The sequence below is a fragment of the Lethenteron reissneri genome, chromosome 39 (genome assembly GCF_015708825.2).
Source record: "Lethenteron reissneri isolate LAM-NWPU_2019-01 chromosome 39, ASM1570882v1, whole genome shotgun sequence".
Lineage (NCBI taxonomy): Eukaryota > Metazoa > Chordata > Hyperoartia > Petromyzontiformes > Petromyzontidae > Lethenteron > Lethenteron reissneri.
In genome coordinates this window covers 12,209,698-12,228,487 of record NC_083817.1, presented here as the reverse complement: position 1 = coordinate 12,228,487, position 18,790 = coordinate 12,209,698, and the positions used below count along the sequence as shown (strand labels likewise).

Below are 18,790 nucleotides of genomic sequence, written 5' to 3'. Positions count from 1 at the left end.
GAGCACTCAACATAGAGCATGAAACACACAACATGGAGCACGCAACATAGAGCATGGAGCACACAGCATAGAGCATGGAGCACACAACATAGAGCATGGAGCACAAAGCATGGAGCAGACAACATAGAGCATGGAGCACACAACATGGAGCACACAACATAGAGCATGGAGCACACAACATAGAGCACACAACATAGAGCACACAGCATAGAGCATGGAGCACACAACATGGAGCACACAGCATAGAGCACACAGCATAGAGCATGAAACACACAACATGGAGCATACAACATAGAGCATGAAACACAACATGGAGCACACAACATAGAGCATGGAGCACACAACATGGAGCACAACATAGAGCATGAAACACACAACATAGAGCATGGAGCACACAACATGGAGCACACAGCATAGAGCACAGCATAGAGTAGGGAGCACACAACATAGAGCATGAAACACACAACATAGAGCATGGAGCACAACATGGAGCACACAGCATAGAGCACAGCATAGAATAGGGAGCACACAACATGGAGCACACAACATAGAGCATGAAACACACAACATGGAGCACACAACATAGAATAGGGAGCACACAACATGGAGCACACAACATAGAGCACACAGCATAGAGCACACAACATGGAACACACAGCATAGAGCAGAGCACAGCATAGAGTAGGGAGCACACAACATAGAGCATAAAACACACAACATAGAGCATGGAGCACACAACATGGAGCACACAGCATAGAGCACAGCATAGAATAGGGAGCACACAACATAGAGCATGAAACACACAACATGGAGCACACAGCATAGAATAGGGAGCACACAACATAGAGCATGAAACACACAACATAGAGCACACAGCATAGAGCATGGAGCACACAACATGGAGCACACAGCAAGTAGCACACAGCATATAGGATGGAGCACACAGCACGGGGCGAGCGGGGCGTCTGGGTGCTCACGCTTGTCACAGTCTGGGCCGTGCCACCCGGTCGCGCAGGAGCAGCCGTAGGGGTCCGGGAGGCAGAACGTGTAGAAGTTGCAGCCGCCGTCCTTGCAACGCTCGGAGCACTTGCTCCCAAACGCATTGTCCCCGCATCCTGCAAAGACAAAGATCGCCCGTGTATTGCCTTGAACAGACCGTTGGGGCAAGTTCTGTTTGCAAGCGGCACCTACGAAGGCCGACATGGCGCACCTGAGTGGGCCGCCTTTGCCAGTGCTGATGTTTACACACAGCACCCAGATATCTCATTTGAGGCCGAGTCAACATAGGGGAGGGCTCATAGGCGGTTCAAACGATGGCCACTTTTATTGGTGGTGAGCGGGAATCGAAGTCGCGTCGTCAGTGCGCCACCGCTCCGAACAGGCGCGCGCAGTCGCCGCTGGCAGGGCGTGCGTTGATTGACAATTCTATGTAAACACAGTTAATTCGTAACATAAATCATCACAAACTATGCCCGTCTATCCCTACGTAAAAGATATATATTTTAAATGTATGTTCACACGTTCCATAAGCCGCATGGCCTTCTGTGAATGCATCATTTCAGCAAGATTGGTTCAACACTTATGTTCAATAAGTGCTCTGAAATACACTTCTTAAAGGCCGAGTGACCGATGGCATGTGTTAGAAAATACACTAAGTGAAAGTACGTAATGGCAATATGCCAAACGTGGGCATTGTTTGAAACGAATTATCCTAAGCCAGGGGTTCTCATCATTTTTTGGAAACGTTTCCGAGACAGGTCCTTGAGAAGGGACATTGCCCAAAACATCACCTGTCATGTTTCATTTTAAGGCCAAGCAGTATTGGGTTTTTGTTATTGGCGGTTGAATAAATTGCTATATTTTTCAAATCGTATGACGACTACTGCTGGTTCATTTACAAACATAAATTCATGATCATCATCATCGCACCGGTGTCGATGCATCGGTCGAGAGGTGACGCCAAACTCCCCCCCCTGCCCCCCCTCCCCACCACTCGTTCCCCCGGCCCCCGCGCTGACTTCACGCCCATTACCGGTCTCGCACACGGGGCCCATGAAGCCTGGTGGGCACACGCAGGTGCCGCTGTCCTCGTGGCACACGCCGCCATGGAGGCACGCCGGGCACTGCCGCGCGCAGTCCAGTCCCCACAGGTCCGCGGGACACCCTGCAGGGATGATGGAGTCATCATCATCATCAGGTCATCGTCATCAGGTCATCATCATCGGGTCATCATCATCAGGTCATCATCATCTTCAGGTCATTGTCATCAGCTCATCATCGGGAAATCATCGGGGCGGCTTGCGAGTGCTGTTGCCATGGCGACAGAGGCCGTCGCATCTGCCCCACGTGACCTCCAGGGTCGAGGTCGGTGCCGGCTCAACGCCTTCGAGTTGAAGCAACGCAGCTTCAGCCGGGCCTGCCCATCATCACCAAGGCTCTTAATGATTACGCTGTGTAACAACAACAAAAATGTGTTCCTGGCTAGTAAGTGTTGTTTTCCAATTACTTATGCCTCAAAAGTACAGAAAATAGCTATTTCCCACAAACTTTGCTTTTGTGACTAGGACAGTGATATTTTGAAATTGACCTATTTTCAATGAGAAAACGTGTGCATTTGTGTCATTCCTTCACGTAAAGTCCTGGTCACAAAAGCAAAATTTGTGGGGAATAATAGGCATTTTATATACTTTTGAGGCACAAGCCGTTAGAAAATAACACTACCCAGGAACAAAAATAGTGTTACATAGTGTGATGTAAAGAGGCTCAGGGACCCCGAGAGCATGACAAATAACCCAGAGCCCTTGCCTATTGATGGTATCACGAGCCTTGACGAAGGTCAATAAAGCAGTGATGTAGGTCCTGTTGAAATTCCCTACACCTCTGCTGTAGCAGATGGACAGAGAATATGGCGCCCGTGCAGAAACGCCCCAGCTTGAAACCACATTGGGGCTCCGCAAGTCTGTCCTCAGCATGCTGGCAAGGCAACGGTAAATAACCCTTGCCAGGACTCTTCACGGCAAACTGAGGAGGGAGATGCCCCGGTAGTTGTTACAATCAAGTACGGTCCCATTTCTTGAAGAGGGGGACCACTCGGGCATCCTTCCAATCCTGTCTGTAGTCCAGACAGTTGTGATTATGTCACATTTGGCAGTCTACACACAAACGCCACCTTCCCTCAGCAGTTCGCTTGGGAGACAATCTCTGCCTGGCGCTTTTCCTGATGTGCCATCTGTTGAGGAATTACGAGGAGCACAGACAAACACAAAGGTCCCCCGTATAGCCTTAAACAACTGGGGAAAGTGCTCTCCGCGAGCACCGATTAAGACCGGCACGGCACACGAGGGGGTGGGTGGCCAACACCACACCCGGCCGCCTTTGTCTCCCTAGTGGCGATGTTCACACACTACACCAGGTACTCATTTGATGCTGAGTCGACCAAGGGTAGGCCCAGGACCGATTCAGATAATCGTCACTGGTGTTGGCCATGAGGGAGAATCGAACTCGGTTCGCCGGGTTTGTACTTTGTAGCACCGCATGCTAACCACTACCAAAACTATTTTTATTTTATTTAATCAGGTAAGGCCCACTGAGCTATGTAGCACTTTTTCAGAAGTGACCTTGTCACAAATCATATAGCTCAACGTGCGGAAATGTAAAACAGCCAAATAGTCTAAACACGTGATGTTGTTTCTAAATGTGGAGGAAAAAACCAGAGGACCCTGAGAAAAATCCACGCGACCACAGGGAGAGAGACACGCAAACTCCAAATATACAGCTCGCTTTTTTTTACGATCAGAGGAAACAAGAAGATGCTCGGTTTAGTCGACACTTTGCTTCATTCATCATGTCGGGTTTTTTTTCTTCCATAGCTTTGCAACCCACAACCACCTGCATACCAGGCGAGGGAGATGACATTTCAACACCGTGGCACCCATCTACTACCGCTCCCCACGCACACGCACACACGCGCTGGCTCTGGGTGACACGAGCGACCGCGCGACGTGACCGGGCGTCCCTCTCTCTCTTCCTCTCTCTCTCTCTTCCTCTCTCTCTCTCTCTTCCTCTCTTTTTTTTACGATCTCTCGCTCTCGTTCTCATCACGTGGCTCGGAACGGAGTTCGCCGGACTCACGGCGCACGATGAGGCGAGTGCAGGCGCCCAGGAGCCAGCTGTTGCTGACGTAGCGCGCGCAGTAGACGCCGGCGTGTGCCGGGGTGGCGTTCGCGATATGCAGCGTCACCTTGCCCTGCACCACCTCGCTCACGGGGGTCGTGGTGTCAAACGAGCCTGCGACGGGAGGGGGCAGAGGGGCACAGCCACTAAGTCAATGGACAAGGCGAAGAAAAAATGAGAATAAATTGATATCATATTAATAATATGAGTTACTTGCATGGCCAGTCGTTACGCTCACAACAAGGAGGGCCTGGGTTTGATTCCTGACTAGGGCGGCCTTCCTGTTTGGAGTTTATACGCCACGCAACGCAGTTACTTGTACACTGAAATGTTTGGTCCAAGATTATTACCTTTGTGTGTGTTATTAACAAAGGAAGGATTCTAACGGGAGGACCAAGAGAAAGTCCGTGCACAACAGGGAGAGAACTTAGCAACTCCACACAGAAGTGTGCCACAGCCTGGAATCAAAGCCAGATAATTCACGCTGTGAGGCACGAATGTTACCGCTGCCAAGGCAAAAACCACCCGTATAGCGTTAACAGACTGTTGGGGCAAGTGCTGTTAGCGAGCATCTATGAAGGTCGGCACGGCACACGAGGAGGTGGGTGACCAACACCACGCCCGGACACTTGTGTCTCCCCAGTGCTGTTTGCACATTTCACCAGGTACTAATTTGAGGCTGAGTTAACCTAGGGGAATCCCAGGGCCAGTTTAAATATTCGCTTTCACTCTTATTGGTCACGAGCGGGAATTTAAATTGCCGTGTTGCTTGCGCAGCGTGCTAACCACTGCGCTACCGCTCCCCCCACACACGCACACACTGAAAACAGGCCAAGTGGTGGGATTCACGCGGCTTGTGTAGACGATTAAAAACATCTCTGGGCCAAAGATGACGCGCGGCTGCCATAGCAGACAGGGACCGTGCCGGGGTTTGGAGGGTAAGGAGGGAGGGGTGGAGGAGGAGGAGGTGGGAGACACAGCGACTCCGAGGGTCCTGGTGCCAGGCCCAACTGGCTCCTCTCCCGGCCTCATCCCTGGCTGGGCCGGGCTGCGGTTGGGCGTAGCCTTCCTGATTCCCACATTTAAATCAACGTCGCATTGTGGACAATTTACTTCCTAGTTTTTTTCTTCAGCAACAACAACAATGTGCCTAAAACTGATGCTAGATCCCTCCTCATTGCGTGGAACGGATCGACAGACAAGCCACTTTTCCCGTGAATGTTTGATCCCCTACGGACGAAGCAGACTCAAAGATGTTCCCCCTGCCTGGTTAATAATCGCAAACGCTGCCAGTTCCTCCACCGCGCTTCCCTCTCGTCTTGGTCGAGAACGCGGCACTGTTGGCGAGGGATGGCCCTCACGCTCTGTGGTTACATTCCGAACGGTGGTCGCATTGTGATGGGGGGGAACAAAAGGAGAGATCCCGACTCTCACACAAGCCGCACACTCCGTTCATTCCCAAGCCGTGCAGTCCAGGACTGTGGAGGCAGTGAGGGTTGGTGGAGCACAAAAAAGTTGCTAAACTCCCTTCCCGTGCACATCGAGGAGATGCCATACCCTCACTTTAGAGGAGAAGGCAGTAAAGTACGTGTGGACTCCATATGTTCCATTTCATTGGGATAGAGTCTTCCCCCCTCGCACACGTGGGTTTTCTGTGATCTCTATGCGAATATACAGGTGACTGTGAGTCCATGGACCTCCATGTCAGTCTATGGGTCTCTATGTAAGTCAATGGGTCTGTCTCTATGTGAGTCTGTGGGTCTCTATACGAGTCTGTAGATATCGGTGTGAGGTCTTTGTGTCTCTACCAGAGGCTCACTCTCAGCCCACTTTTTTAGGAGCGACAATTGGGATCCAGGGTGCCAAACTCAACAAGCGCGAGGAGACGGAATTGTCTGCTTGTTTATTTTATTTAGATTCTACGCAACGATGTGAATGATTGTTTTGTGAATTACGATTGAGTTTTGACTCCAACTAGGACACGTATCGAACAGAGGGGTCCTTGCCGATGAACAAGTGGCAGTTCACCACCATTGGTCCAAGCAAGTTTGACTGCTGCTGATGAGACGCTGAATGTCAAGACATGACCAGACTTTTGCTTGTATCGAACCACAGTGCTGCTGAAATTATGGCACAGTAAGAAGGGCTATGTGGCTGATGGGATGTGTAATTTTTTAAATATTTTATGTGGAGAAAAATATACGGGAAGGAGGAGGGGTATCGTCTGCTTATCGATTTCATTCGAGTTACCAAACTCAGTCCTTTGCTTTTCAAATGCTAGAGGAACATCGTCATAATCATCATCATCGTTATCACGGTCATCATCGTCATCATGACGATCTACATCGTCATCATGGCCATCTACACCGTCATCATGGCCATCTACATCGTCATCATGGCCATCTACACCGTCATCATGGCCATCTACATCGTCATCATGGTCATCTACACCGTCATCATGGCCATCTACACCGTCAACATGGTCATCTACATCGTCATCATAGTCACCTACACCATCATCATGGTCATCTACATCGTCATCATGGCCATCTACATCGTCATCATGGTCATCTACACCGTCATCATGGCCATCTACATCGTCATCATGGCCATCTACACCGTCATTATGTCCATCTACATCGTCATCAAGGTCATCTACATCGTCATCAAGGTCATCTACATCGTCATCGTGGCCATCTACATCGTCATCATGGCCATATACAACGTCATCATGGCCATCTACATCGTCATCATGGTCATCTACACCGTCATCATGGTCATCTACACCGTCATCATGGCCATCTACACCGTCATCATGGTGATCTACACCGTCATCATGGTCATCTACATCGTCATCACGACCATCTACATCGTCATCATGGACATCTACACCGTCATCATGGCCATCTACATCGTCATCATGGGCATCTATATCGTCATCATGGTCATCTACATCGTCATCATGGCCATCTACACCGTCATCATGGTCATCTATACCGTCATCATGGCCATCTACATCGTCATCATGGCCATCTACACCGTCATCATGGCCATCTACATCGTCATCATGGCCATCTACACTGTCATCATGGCCATCTACACCGTCATCATGGTCATCTACATCGTCATCATGGGCATCTACATTGTCATCATGGTCATCTACATCGTCATCATGGCCATCTACACCGTCATCATGGTCATCTACATCGTCATCACGGCCATCTACATCGTCATCATGGCCATCTACACCGTCATCATGCCCATCTACATCGTCGTCATGGGCATCTACATTGTCATCATGGTCATCTACATCGTCATCATGGCCATCTACACCGTCATCATGGCCATCTACACCGTCATCATGGCCATCTACATCGTCATCATGGCCATCTACACCGTCATCATGGTCATCTACATCGTCATCACGGCCATCTACATCGTCATCATGGCCATCTACACCATCATCATGGCCATCTACATCGTCATCATGGGCATCTACATTGTCATCATGGTCATCTACATCGTCATCATGGCCATCTACACCGTCATCATGGCCATCTACACCGTCATCATGGCCATCTACATCGTCATCATGGCCATCTACACCGTCATCATGGCCATCTACACCATCATCATGGCCATCTACATCGTCATCATGGCCATCTACACCGTCATCATGGTCATCTACACCGTCATCATGGCCATCTACATCTTCATCATGGTCATCTACATCGTCATCATGGTCATCTACATCGTCATCATGGCCATCTACACCGTCATCATGGTCATCTACATCGTCATCATGGCAATCTACATCGTCATCATGGCCATCTACACCGTCATCATGCCCATCTACACCGTCATCATGGTCATCTACATCGTCATCATGGCCATCTACACCGTCATCATGGTCATCTACACCGTCATCATGGTCATCTACACCGTCATCATGGCGATCTAAACCGTCATCATGGTCATCTACATCGTCATCACGGCCATCTACATCGTCATCATGGCCATCTACACCGTCATCATGGCCATCTACATCGTCATCATGGTCATTTACATCGTCATCATGGTCATCTACATCGTCATCATGGCCATCTACACCGTAATCATGGTCATCTACACCGTCATCATGGCCATCTACATCGTCATCATGGCCATCTACACCGTCATCATGGCCATCTACATCGTCATCAAGGGCATCTACATCGTCATCATGGTCATCTACATCGTCATCAAGGCCATCTACACCGTCATCATTGTCATCTACATCATCATCATGGCCATCTACATCATCATCATGGTCATCTACATCGTCATCATGGCCATCTACACCGTCATCATGGCCATCTACAACCGTCATCATGGCCATCTCCATCGTCATCATGGTCATCTACATCGTCATCATGGTCATCTACACCGTCATCATGGCCATCTACACCGTCATCATGGCCATCTATATCGTCATCATGGCCATCTACACCGTCATCATGGACATCTACACCGTCATCATGGCCATCTACATCATCATCATGGCCATCTACACCGTCATCATGGCCATCTACACCGTCATCATGGCCATCTACATCGTCATAATGACCATCTACACCGTCATCATAGCTATCTACATCATCATCATGGCCATCTACACCGTCATTATGGTCATCTACATCGTCATCATGGCCATCTACATCGTCATCATGGCCATCTACACCGTCATCATGGTCATCTACATCGTCATCACGGCCATCTACATCGTCATCATGGCCATCTACATCGTCATCATGCCCATCTACACCATCATCATGGTCATCGACACCATCATCATGGCCATCTACACCGTCATCATGGTCATCTACTACGTCATCACGGCCATCTACATCGTCATCATGGCCATCTACACCGTCAACATGGCCATCTACACCGTCATCATGGTCATCTACATCGTCATCATGGCCATCTACACCGTCATCATGGCCACCTACACCGTCATCATGGTCATCTACACCGTCATCATGGTCATCTACACCGTCATCATGCCCATCTACACCGTCATCATGGTCATCTACACTGTCATCATGGCGATCTAAACCGTCATCATGGTCATCTACATCGTCATCACGGCCATCTACATCGTCATCATGGCCCTCTACACCGTCATCATGGCCATCTACATCGTCATCATGGTCATTTACATCGTCATCATGGTCATCTACATCGTCATCATGGCCATCTACACCGTCATCATGGCCATCTACACCGTCATCAAGGGCATCTACATCGTCATCATGGTCATCTACATCGTCATCATGGCCATCTACATCGTCATCATGGCCATCTACACCGTCATCATGGCCATCTACATCGTCATCAAGGGCATCTACATCGTCATCATGGTCATCTACATCGTCATCATGGCCATCTACACCGTCATCATTGTCATCTACATCATCATCATGGCCATCTACATCATCATCATGGTCATCTACATCGTCATCATGGCCATCTACACCGTCATCATGGCCATCTACACCGTCATCATGGCCATCTCCATCGTCATCATGGTCATCTACATCGTCATCATGGTCATCTACACCGTCATCATGGCCATCTACACCGTCATCATGGCCATCTATATCGTCATCATGGCCATCTACACCGTCATCATGGACATCTACACCGTCATCATGGCCATCTACATCATCATCATGGCCATCTACACCATCATCATGGCCATCTACACCGTCATCATGGTCATCTATACCGTCATCATGGCCATCTACATCGTCATCATGGCCATCTACACCGTCATCATGGCCATCTACATCGTCATCATGGCCATCTACACTGTCATCATGGCCATCTACACCGTCATCATGGTCATCTACATCGTCATCATGGGCATCTACATTGTCATCATGGTCATCTACATCGTCATCATGGCCATCTACACCGTCATCATGGTCATCTACATCGTCATCACGGCCATCTACATCGTCATCATGGCCATCTACACCGTCATCATGCCCATCTACATCGTCGTCATGGGCATCTACATTGTCATCATGGTCATCTACATCGTCATCATGGCCATCTACACCGTCATCATGGCCATCTACACCGTCATCATGGCCATCTACACCGTCATCATGGCCATCTACATCGTCATCATGGCCATCTACACCGTCATCATGGTCATCTACATCGTCATCACGGCCATCTACATCGTCATCATGGCCATCTACACCGTCATCATGGCCATCTACATCGTCATCATGGGCATCTACATTGTCATCATGGTCATCTACATCGTCATCATGGCCATCTACACCGTCATCATGGCCATCTACACCGTCATCATGGCCATCTACACCGTCATCATGGCCATCTACATCGTCATCATGGCCATCTACACCGTCATCATGCCCATCTACACCGTCATCATGGTCATCTACACTGTCATCATGGCGATCTAAACCGTCATCATGGTCATCTACATCGTCATCACGGCCATCTACATCGTCATCATGGCCCTCTACACCGTCATCATGGCCATCTACATCGTCATCATGGTCATTTACATCGTCATCATGGTCATCTACATCGTCATCATGGCCATCTACACCGTCATCATGGCCATCTACACCGTCATCAAGGGCATCTACATCGTCATCATGGTCATCTACATCGTCATCATGGCCATCTACATCGTCATCATGGCCATCTACACCGTCATCATGGCCATCTACATCGTCATCAAGGGCATCTACATCGTCATCATGGTCATCTACATCGTCATCATGGCCATCTACACCGTCATCATTGTCATCTACATCATCATCATGGCCATCTACATCATCATCATGGTCATCTACATCGTCATCATGGCCATCTACACCGTCATCATGGCCATCTACACCGTCATCATGGCCATCTCCATCGTCATCATGGTCATCTACATCGTCATCATGGTCATCTACACCGTCATCATGGCCATCTACACCGTCATCATGGCCATCTATATCGTCATCATGGCCATCTACACCGTCATCATGGACATCTACACCGTCATCATGGCCATCTACATCATCATCATGGCCATCTACACCATCATCATGGCCATCTACACCGTCATCATGGTCATCTATACCGTCATCATGGCCATCTACATCGTCATCATGGCCATCTACACCGTCATCATGGCCATCTACATCGTCATCATGGCCATCTACACTGTCATCATGGCCATCTACACCGTCATCATGGTCATCTACATCGTCATCATGGGCATCTACATTGTCATCATGGTCATCTACATCGTCATCATGGCCATCTACACCGTCATCATGGTCATCTACATCGTCATCACGGCCATCTACATCGTCATCATGGCCATCTACACCGTCATCATGCCCATCTACATCGTCGTCATGGGCATCTACATTGTCATCATGGTCATCTACATCGTCATCATGGCCATCTACACCGTCATCATGGCCATCTACACCGTCATCATGGCCATCTACACCGTCATCATGGCCATCTACATCGTCATCATGGCCATCTACACCGTCATCATGGTCATCTACATCGTCATCACGGCCATCTACATCGTCATCATGGCCATCTACACCGTCATCATGGCCATCTACATCGTCATCATGGGCATCTACATTGTCATCATGGTCATCTACATCGTCATCATGGCCATCTACACCGTCATCATGGCCATCTACACCGTCATCATGGCCATCTACACCGTCATCATGGCCATCTACATCGTCATCATGGCCATCTACACCGTCATCATGGTCATCTACACTGTCATCATGGCGATCTAAACCGTCATCATGGTCATCTACATCGTCATCACGGCCATCTACATCGTCATCATGGCCCTCTACACCGTCATCATGGCCATCTACATCGTCATCATGGTCATTTACATCGTCATCATGGTCATCTACATCGTCATCATGGCCATCTACACCGTAATCATGGTCATCTACACCGTCATCATGGCCATCTACATCGTCATCATGGCCATCTACACCGTCATCATGGCCATCTACATCGTCATCAAGGGCATCTACATCGTCATCATGGTCATCTACATCGTCATCATGGCCATCTACACCGTCATCATTGTCATCTACATCATCATCATGGCCATCTACATCATCATCATGGACATCTACATCGTCATCATGGCCATCTACACCGTCATCATGGCCATCTACACCGTCATCATGGCCATCTACATCGTCATCATGGTCATCTACATCGTCATCATGGTCATCTACACCGTCAACATGGCCATCTACACCGTCATCATGGCCATCTATATCGTCATCATGGCCATCTACACCGTCATCATGGACATCTACACCGTCATCATGGCCATCTACATCATCATCATGGCCATCTACACCGTCATCATGGCCATCTACACCGTCATCATGGCCATCTACATCGTCATAATGACCATCTACACCGTCATCATGGCCATCTCCATCGTCATCATGGTCATCTACATCGTCATCATGGCAATCTACATCGTCATCATGGCCATCTACACCGTCATCATGCCCATCTACACCGTCATCATGGTCATCTACATCGTCATCATGGCCATCTACACCGTCATCATGGTCATCTACATCGTCATCATGGCAATCTACATCGTCATCATGGCCCTCTACACCGTCATCATGCCCATCTACACCGTCATCATGGTCATCTACATCGTCATCATGGCCATCTACACCGTCATCATGGTCATCTACACCGTCATCATGGTCATCTACACCGTCATCATGGCGATCTAAACCGTCATCATGGTCATCTACATCGTCATCACGGCCAGCTACATCGTCATCATGGCCCTCTACACCGTCATCATGGCCATCTACATCGTCATCATGGTCATTTACATCGTCATCATGGTCATCTACATCGTCATCATGGCCATCTACACCGTAATCATGGTCATCTACACCGTCATCATGGCCATCTACATCGTCATCATGGCCATCTACACCGTCATCATGGCCATCTACATCGTCATCAAGGGCATCTACATCGTCATCATGGTCATCTACATCGTCATCAAGGCCATCTACACCGTCATCATTGTCATCTACATCATCATCATGGCCATCTACATCATCATCATGGTCATCTACATCGTCATCATGGCCATCTACACCGTCATCATGGCCATCTACACCGTCATCATGGCCATCTCCATCGTCATCATGGTCATCTACATCGTCATCATGGTCATCTACACCGTCATCATGGCCATCTACACCGTCATCATGGCCATCTATATCGTCATCATGGCCATCTACACCGTCATCATGGACATCTACACCGTCATCATGGCCATCTACATCATCATCATGGCCATCTACACCGTCATCATGGCCATCTACACCGTCATCATGGCCATCTACATCGTCATAATGACCATCTACACCGTCATCATAGCTATCTACATCATCATCATGGCCATCTACACCGTCATTATGGTCATCTACATCGTCATCATGGCCATCTACATCGTCATCATGGCCATCTACACCGTCATCATGGTCATCTACATCGTCATCACGGCCATCTACATCGTCATCATGGCCATCTACATCGTCATCATGCCCATCTACACCATCATCATGGTCATCGACACCATCATCATGGCCATCTACACCGTCATCATGGTCATCTACTACGTCATCACGGCCATCTACATCGTCATCATGGCCATCTACACCGTCAACATGGCCATCTACACCGTCATCATGGTCATCTACATCGTCATCATGGCCATCTACACCGTCATCATGGCCACCTACACCGTCATCATGGTCATCTACACCGTCATCATGGTCATCTACACCGTCATCATGCCCATCTACACCGTCATCATGGTCATCTACACTGTCATCATGGCGATCTAAACCGTCATCATGGTCATCTACATCGTCATCACGGCCATCTACATCGTCATCATGGCCCTCTACACCGTCATCATGGCCATCTACATCGTCATCATGGTCATTTACATCGTCATCATGGTCATCTACATCGTCATCATGGCCATCTACACCGTCATCATGGCCATCTACACCGTCATCAAGGGCATCTACATCGTCATCATGGTCATCTACATCGTCATCATGGCCATCTACATCGTCATCATGGCCATCTACACCGTCATCATGGCCATCTACATCGTCATCAAGGGCATCTACATCGTCATCATGGTCATCTACATCGTCATCATGGCCATCTACACCGTCATCATTGTCATCTACATCATCATCATGGCCATCTACATCATCATCATGGTCATCTACATCGTCATCATGGCCATCTACACCGTCATCATGGCCATCTACACCGTCATCATGGCCATCTCCATCGTCATCATGGTCATCTACATCGTCATCATGGTCATCTACACCGTCATCATGGCCATCTACACCGTCATCATGGCCATCTATATCGTCATCATGGCCATCTACACCGTCATCATGGACATCTACACCGTCATCATGGCCATCTACATCATCATCATGGCCATCTACACCATCATCATGGCCATCTACACCGTCATCATGGTCATCTATACCGTCATCATGGCCATCTACATCGTCATCATGGCCATCTACACCGTCATCATGGCCATCTACATCGTCATCATGGCCATCTACACTGTCATCATGGCCATCTACACCGTCATCATGGTCATCTACATCGTCATCATGGGCATCTACATTGTCATCATGGTCATCTACATCGTCATCATGGCCATCTACACCGTCATCATGGTCATCTACATCGTCATCACGGCCATCTACATCGTCATCATGGCCATCTACACCGTCATCATGCCCATCTACATCGTCGTCATGGGCATCTACATTGTCATCATGGTCATCTACATCGTCATCATGGCCATCTACACCGTCATCATGGCCATCTACACCGTCATCATGGCCATCTACACCGTCATCATGGCCATCTACATCGTCATCATGGCCATCTACACCGTCATCATGGTCATCTACATCGTCATCACGGCCATCTACATCGTCATCATGGCCATCTACACCGTCATCATGGCCATCTACATCGTCATCATGGGCATCTACATTGTCATCATGGTCATCTACATCGTCATCATGGCCATCTACACCGTCATCATGGCCATCTACACCGTCATCATGGCCATCTACACCGTCATCATGGCCATCTACATCGTCATCATGGCCATCTACACCGTCATCATGCCCATCTACACCGTCATCATGGTCATCTACACTGTCATCATGGCGATCTAAACCGTCATCATGGTCATCTACATCGTCATCACGGCCATCTACATCGTCATCATGGCCCTCTACACCGTCATCATGGCCATCTACATCGTCATCATGGTCATTTACATCGTCATCATGGTCATCTACATCGTCATCATGGCCATCTACACCGTCATCATGGCCATCTACACCGTCATCAAGGGCATCTACATCGTCATCATGGTCATCTACATCGTCATCATGGCCATCTACATCGTCATCATGGCCATCTACACCGTCATCATGGCCATCTACATCGTCATCAAGGGCATCTACATCGTCATCATGGTCATCTACATCGTCATCATGGCCATCTACACCGTCATCATTGTCATCTACATCATCATCATGGCCATCTACATCATCATCATGGTCATCTACATCGTCATCATGGCCATCTACACCGTCATCATGGCCATCTACACCGTCATCATGGCCATCTCCATCGTCATCATGGTCATCTACATCGTCATCATGGTCATCTACACCGTCATCATGGCCATCTACACCGTCATCATGGCCATCTATATCGTCATCATGGCCATCTACACCGTCATCATGGACATCTACACCGTCATCATGGCCATCTACATCATCATCATGGCCATCTACACCATCATCATGGCCATCTACACCGTCATCATGGTCATCTATACCGTCATCATGGCCATCTACATCGTCATCATGGCCATCTACACCGTCATCATGGCCATCTACATCGTCATCATGGCCATCTACACTGTCATCATGGCCATCTACACCGTCATCATGGTCATCTACATCGTCATCATGGGCATCTACATTGTCATCATGGTCATCTACATCGTCATCATGGCCATCTACACCGTCATCATGGTCATCTACATCGTCATCACGGCCATCTACATCGTCATCATGGCCATCTACACCGTCATCATGCCCATCTACATCGTCGTCATGGGCATCTACATTGTCATCATGGTCATCTACATCGTCATCATGGCCATCTACACCGTCATCATGGCCATCTACACCGTCATCATGGCCATCTACACCGTCATCATGGCCATCTACATCGTCATCATGGCCATCTACACCGTCATCATGGTCATCTACATCGTCATCACGGCCATCTACATCGTCATCATGGCCATCTACACCGTCATCATGGCCATCTACATCGTCATCATGGGCATCTACATTGTCATCATGGTCATCTACATCGTCATCATGGCCATCTACACCGTCATCATGGCCATCTACACCGTCATCATGGCCATCTACACCGTCATCATGGCCATCTACATCGTCATCATGGCCATCTACACCGTCATCATGGTCATCTACACTGTCATCATGGCGATCTAAACCGTCATCATGGTCATCTACATCGTCATCACGGCCATCTACATCGTCATCATGGCCCTCTACACCGTCATCATGGCCATCTACATCGTCATCATGGTCATTTACATCGTCATCATGGTCATCTACATCGTCATCATGGCCATCTACACCGTAATCATGGTCATCTACACCGTCATCATGGCCATCTACATCGTCATCATGGCCATCTACACCGTCATCATGGCCATCTACATCGTCATCAAGGGCATCTACATCGTCATCATGGTCATCTACATCGTCATCATGGCCATCTACACCGTCATCATTGTCATCTACATCATCATCATGGCCATCTACATCATCATCATGGACATCTACATCGTCATCATGGCCATCTACACCGTCATCATGGCCATCTACACCGTCATCATGGCCATCTCCATCGTCATCATGGTCATCTACATCGTCATCATGGTCATCTACACCGTCAACATGGCCATCTACACCGTCATCATGGCCATCTATATCGTCATCATGGCCATCTACACCGTCATCATGGACATCTACACCGTCATCATGGCCATCTACATCATCATCATGGCCATCTACACCGTCATCATGGCCATCTACACCGTCATCATGGCCATCTACATCGTCATAATGACCATCTACACCGTCATCATAGCTATCTACATCATCATCATGGCCATCTACACCGTCATCATGGTCATCTACATCGTCATCATGGCCATCTACATCGTCATCATGGCCATCTACACCGTCATCATGGTCATCTACATCGTCATCACGGCCATCTACATCGTCATCATGGCCATCTACATCGTCATCATGCCCATCTACACCGTCATCATGGTCATCTACACCATCATCATGGCCATCTACACCGTCATCATGGTCATCTACTACGTCATCACGGCCATCTACATCGTCATCATGGCCATCTACACCGTCAACATGGCCATCTACACCGTCATCATGGTCATCTACATCGTCATCATGGCCATCTACACCGTCATCATGGCCACCTACACCGTCATCATGGCCATCTACACCGTCATCATGGTCATCCACACCGTCATCATGGTCATCTACACCGTCATCATGGCCATCTACATCGTCATCATGGCCATCTACATCGTCATCACGGTCATCTACACCGTCATCATGGTCATCTACACCGTCATCATGGCCATCTACATCGTCATCATGGTCATCTACACCGTCATCATGGTCATCTACACCGTAATCATGGCCATCTACACCGTCATCATGGTCATCTACACCGTCATCATGGTCATCCACACCGTCATCATGGTCATCTACATCGTCATCATGGCCATCTACACCGTCATCATGGTCATCTACATCGTCATCATGGCCATCTACACCGTCATCATGGTCATCTACACCGTCATCATGGTCATCTACACCGTCATCATGGCCATCTACACCGTCATCATGGTCATCTACACCGTCATCATGGCCATCTACATCGTCATCATGGCCATCTACATCGTCATCATGGTCATCTACACCGTCATCATGGTCATCTACACCGTCATCATGGCCATATACATCGTCATCATGGTCATCTACACCGTCATCATGGTCATCTACACCGTCATCATGGTCATCCACACCTTCATCATGGTCATCTACATCGTCATCATGGCCATCTACATCGTCATCATGGTCATCTACATCGACATCATGGGCATCTACACCGTCATCATGGTCATCTACATCGTCATCACGGTCATCTACATCGTCGTCATGGCCATCTACACCGTCATCATGGTCATCTACACCGTCATCATGGCCATCTACATCATCATCATGGTCATCTACATCGTCATAATGGGCATCTACATCGTCTTCATGGCCATCTACACCGTCAT

The 18,790-nt window shown here is 48.7% G+C and overlaps 1 protein-coding gene across 2 annotated transcripts in view; it reads right to left on the bottom strand.

The window, feature by feature from the left end:
• The window catches only part of TIE1 (tyrosine kinase with immunoglobulin like and EGF like domains 1), a 55,935-nt gene that overhangs the window by 24,583 nt on the left and 12,562 nt on the right, over positions 1 to 18,790 (bottom strand). For both annotated transcript variants that reach the window (XM_061567616.1, XM_061567617.1), the window contains exons 4-6: positions 4,132 to 4,287; positions 2,033 to 2,164; positions 978 to 1,115 (exon numbers count right to left, since the gene is read on the bottom strand). In XM_061567616.1, coding sequence (XP_061423600.1) covers positions 978 to 1,115; positions 2,033 to 2,164; positions 4,132 to 4,287 — 426 coding nt within the window. The remainder of the gene's footprint in view (positions 1 to 977; positions 1,116 to 2,032; positions 2,165 to 4,131; positions 4,288 to 18,790) is intronic.